This window comes from Salvia miltiorrhiza, chromosome 3, assembly GCF_028751815.1.
Source record: "Salvia miltiorrhiza cultivar Shanhuang (shh) chromosome 3, IMPLAD_Smil_shh, whole genome shotgun sequence".
Lineage (NCBI taxonomy): Eukaryota > Viridiplantae > Streptophyta > Magnoliopsida > Lamiales > Lamiaceae > Salvia > Salvia miltiorrhiza.
The window spans coordinates 35556845-35562156 of NC_080389.1; the positions used below are offsets into that span (position 1 = coordinate 35556845).

The window sequence follows — 5312 nt, forward strand, 5'->3', positions numbered from 1 at the left end:
AACTTATTTGTCTTTAGTGGAAGACGATTCAAAATCGTTCTTAACATGTCATGAAACTCAGGCAGTGTCACTATCCTATTATTCATTTCGAATTCACTATGAAGTTCTCAAATGAGACAGATCATTACTGCAAGATTAAGTTGATTGAGAAAAATATCGGATAGTCTCGTCCCAATCGTGGCCAACCTCTCAATTAACTCAATCTTTTTCAAGATATCCATATAGACCTTGTCTATTCCATGTAGATTAATCCTGAAGAGATCCATGAGTATCTTATACTTTATGGTCTTAGCTTCTAAAGCATTAACACTCTTCAGGTCAACATCTCAATCGAAAACATATGATCATGTTGTTTATGCAGTTCCAAACTCATAGACACAATCATGACATATTTAGCAGAAGTTACATCATCCATGTGTTTCTTATAACTTTCAATGTCAAACATTTTGAAAGTTTCTAAAGTCACATTAAGGATGATGTGGATTGATTTGTCCAAGACATGGTCAATCCTATCTAGCCTTAGCACCAAAACGCAAATTGTGCGGTCAATCCAGAAAGTTTGACCTAGTCAATTTACCGTATCCAACAAACATATCAAAACAGTTGCAGATAAACAGAGATAAAAGAAAGCAATAAAAGGAATCGAATCGAATAAGATCACATTTATTTTACTAATCAAACAAGGCATTTGTTTTGATTAGCTCCCACTATTTTTGCATATTTTATGACCCCAACATAAAAACGAATTTATTAAACATAAATTATAGTGGTCCAAGATCCAAGTCAATATTATGCAGCCTCTGCTTGGGCTGATGACTACAATAATATTACTTAGTAGGCCTCTAAGCCAATTGCAACAACCATTTTGCAACTCTTGGTTGATTAATCTAATTAATCTGCGTCCTTAAATCACTTTGGTCGAGTTCACGCCACAATGATCAAGCAAGTCAACCCCATCACACAGTGCCAACCTATGCATGAGCCTTGGCCTTGTAGATTAGAGCAAACACTTGGGTGTAAATACTCTTGGTCGAAAAGGATGGGTTGCTCAAACAATTATGATGGACGACGCGTTTTGTGCTTACACAAAAGACTTATATTTAGTGGGGATTTAGCATGTGATACTAACTGCTTATATTTAATATCCAATATAAATAGCAAAATCAATTACTGGGTGCCGCCTACCCAGGCATACAAAATGCGGACCACACGTATTGGGTGCCGCCTACCCATACATAGTAACGCGGACTACATATACAGGGCGCCGCCTACCCAAGCATTAAAGCGGTCTCTAACTACTATAGTTAAATAATAAACATAAAATCAAATAGCATGCTTATCACAAAACAACATAGAATCTCTACGAATAAAATCCTAATCCAATTAAAATTTTATTCTCCAATTAAAATATGGGTTAATCAGTTTGTATTAATTCCAAATTAATACACAATTGTTATTTCAAAAATAATAATTTCATATATTAATTCAAAATTAATATAAAATCTCATCAAATATTATTATTTCAAAAATAATAATAATTCATGATTTAAATCCAATTAATGAATTAGTCAATTTATATCAATTCCAAATTAATATAAATATACATTCAATATTATTATTTCAAAATAATAATACTAAATAAAATTCATTAATCTAATTAATTTATATAAATTTCAAATTAATATAAACACACAATGATTATTATTATTTCTAAAATAATAGTAATCAAGATTTATTAATCTAATTAATAATCTTAATTCTGAAATTGGGATTAATATTATTAATTCTAAATTAATAACAGATTTATTTTTTTATAATAAAACTGTTACAACCTTGATGGGCTGTAATTAAATAAATTTCGCAGGCCCAGCAAGAAGTCAACCAGCAGCAGCCCAACAGTCCAAAAGAAACAGGCCCAGCCTAGGGCCCAAGACCCAATCTTAGTAGCTAGGGTTTGGAAAAAAGGGTTTGCAGCAACAGCCGCAGCCCCCTTCTCCTTCCCGTCGCCACGCCCGGAACCCCGGAGCCACGCCGTCGCCGCTTGCATCTGCGACGCCGACGACATCGCGTCCTACTGGAGGTCTCCACGCCGGTAGCGGCTCGAAGCCGCGTCGGAGGGAAGCGCCTTACAGCGGAGGAAGCAGCGGAGTTCTTACCGCGACAGAGCATTTCCGCCGCGCGAGAACTCCACCGGCAGTCGTCTTCCCGTTGCGCGCCGCTCGAAGCGATATCGTCGTTGATACAGTGGTCGCGCGCCGCCGCCATTCAGCCACCATTCCCGCACCACTCCGGCTTTCGAGCTTTTTGAAGTGGGAAACAGTTTCGAAGGGACAGGAGCACGCCGGCTCGAAGCCGCGACCCAACACACGTGGCGGAAGACGGTCAGGAGCAGCACAGCAGCGAGCCCCGAGACGCCTGTCGCTGTCTCCAGCGGTGGTTGACTCAGATCCGGCGATAGGTTCGAATGCCCAGCAATTTTCACCCAAATTCAGAAAACCAATTCTCAAAATCAAATTTCGAAAATTTCTAATTCCAAATTAAATTTCAATTTCGAAATCAGATTTCAAAAAACAAATAATTAACCCATGATAAATTAGAACATAAAACAATTATAAATCGAGCCCCGGGCTCTGATACCACTGTTGGAAATCCTTGACATCATCTAATGATACGCAGCGGAAATAACAGTCAAGGAAAAGATCTAGATTTACAATTGATTCATGTGTAGAGATTACAAACACACAACAACAGTTAGAATGACTTACTTGTTGTGTAGCAAATAATCCTGTAGCAATTCTTCTAGCAATCCTGCAGTTGAATCCACTACTATGGTATCCACGCATATTGCAGATTCGATGCAGGAACAATTCTCGATGCACAATTCAATCTTCGAAAGCTAGAAAATCTCCGATTGAATTCTATAGTGCTCTAAGTGTTTTCTCTCTTAGACAAAAGAAATATATTCCTATTCTTATAGGAATAAGACACGCCTGTAAACCCTAGGTTAAACAGGCCGGCTTTTCTTTAGTCTCCAATTAATTAATCCAATAGTCAAACTATTTACTAATTAATTAAAGCTTATTAGAATATATCAAATATATCCTAATCTAGTCCATATATCTTTCATACACTTATCAATGTGACTCTCAATCTAACCAATACTAATATGCACTAGTATTCACAAGGTCAAGAGACAAATTATGTCATTTAACAATCCTCAACGAACCCGAACCCTAGATCATTAGGAGTCACCTGAAATTCTGGCGAGATATAAGAAGCGCCAAGAGAGCTCAGATGCCCAGGACATCATATTCGCCTTCATTAAAGAGCTCAAAAAATATGAAAAGCCTCTCGATGAATTGGAGACAAAAATCGCACAAGGGAGTTTCTTGGAAGCAAAAGTTCCCAAACTAACTAGTATTTGCCACAAAAAGTTTTCTTCTCAATAAAGAAACGAGGTGAAGAAGAAGAAGAAGAAGAAGAAGAAGAGCTGGGAAACATCATTAATGAGATTCGTCGCTCTTGTGAAACACGAGGAACCTAGTTGTGACAGCCCGAAACTAAATCATCTATCCAAAATTCTTTATATTAAATTACTTTAGATTAATTTCAATTATTTTTTAAGCATTTAAATAGTGAAATCATTGGAAATTTTACTCTATAACAAGCTCATGAATTGTCTAGTCACGCCCCTAATTAGATAAATAACTTTGAAATAAATAATATGAGTTACAAATAAAATTCATGCTCTCAAATATTTTAAATTTATATTGGGGCCATAAATAAATATTTATGTAAATCTATTACATCGGGCCTTATTTAATTTTTGAGCTAATCTAATATATTATAAACATGCTCATTTATAATTATACATATGATATTATATAGTCAATTTTTTAGAGGTCCTTGCGGACGAAAAACATGACAGACGAAAAAACCTAGCGATTCAACCCTAGCCGCCGCCTTCTGATTCTTGCCGCCGGACGATGGCTGCTCTCTCGCCGTCCGGTCCTCGTGGAAAGGGGGGTCTGAACCTTCCCTCAATCTCCGCAAATTTCCATCCTTCCCCACGTTCTACAACTCCATCTCGTAACCCTAACTCGCCTTCGAGTGATGTTGCTGGACGTCCGATCTTGGAGGACAGCAGCAGCCGAATTCTGGCCATAGGGGGCTGCCCGCTCTCCGTCCCACGTCCGCTCTCCGCCCCACGTCCCCCTGCAGCGAATCTTCCAACAAACCACAGTAGCACGGCGGTGAATCTTGAGCAACCGCCACAAGTCTCCGCAGTTGAGAGGTCCTATGCAGATGCTGCCCTCAACAGAAAGGTCAAACGACCACATCTTCCGGCTCACAAATTTAATGCCCTACGCCCCACGAAGGAAGGTAATCAGTTTTCCTTGAAAATCCCTCAGGAGATGTATCTAAAAGAGGTTGAGAACTTCAAATTTGCTCTTATTGGTCGTCTTCTGTCACACAAAGGAGATAAGCCTAGGTTTACGTTGGAGTTGAAAACCGAATTACAGCATATGTGGAACATCTCTAACGAATGGCAATTAATACCGCTTGGGAAGGGGTACTTTACTTTGCGTTTTTCTAATGCGGAGGACAATGCTTTAGCCAAAGGACAACTCCTATGGGAATTGGCTAAAGGTCAGCTACGTATTCGCGAATGGATGAAATGCTTTGATCCGTTCAAAGTAAATTCTCCATTAGCTAACGTTTGGGTTCGCATACATTATCTCCCGATTGACTTCTGGAATCCGGAAATAATTTCTGGTATCGGCAGATTTTTAGGGCATCCGTTAACGATTGATGGTGCCTCGGCTGCTCGGGATTTCGGACAATACGTGAGGATATTGATTGAAATCGACATGTCGCAACCTCTTCCGAAAACCCTTCTCATTGACGGAGAGACAGTTTCTTTTCACGTGGAATTTGTTTTTGAAAACTTACCTCTCTATTGTTCTCGTTGCCGAATCACGGGACATACGCCAACGATGTGTCGTAAGCTTCAACAGAATGGGCAATTTGCTTTGGTTGGAAGAAAGCTCACTATGGATAAGGGGGGAGTTAAGCAACAGCTTCCTGTTGTAAATGGATGACAATGGCAGGCGGTTGATGCGCTTGAGGAGGCTGCAGACGGCCAACAAACTTAGCCAGAGACTGAGCAGCAGCAGGCTGCTCCATTGACGGAGCAGCAACAGTTCAATCCGATGGGATCGGCGGTGAAAACTTCAGTTGAGGGTTCTCCGGCTTTGAGAGAAATTTCTCCTGCTAAAGGCAATAGATTTGACGTCCTTGCTATTGAGGAT

General features: G+C 39.5%; 1 protein-coding gene across 1 annotated transcript; it reads left to right on the forward strand.

Moving 5' to 3' along the window:
* Positions 1-3986: 3986 nt before the first annotated feature.
* Positions 3987-5102, forward strand: LOC131018712 (uncharacterized). The gene has a single exon (XM_057947422.1). It carries the CDS (start codon positions 3987-3989, stop codon positions 5100-5102), a length of 1116 nt encoding a protein of 371 aa, XP_057803405.1.
* Positions 5103-5312: the final 210 nt, after the last annotated feature.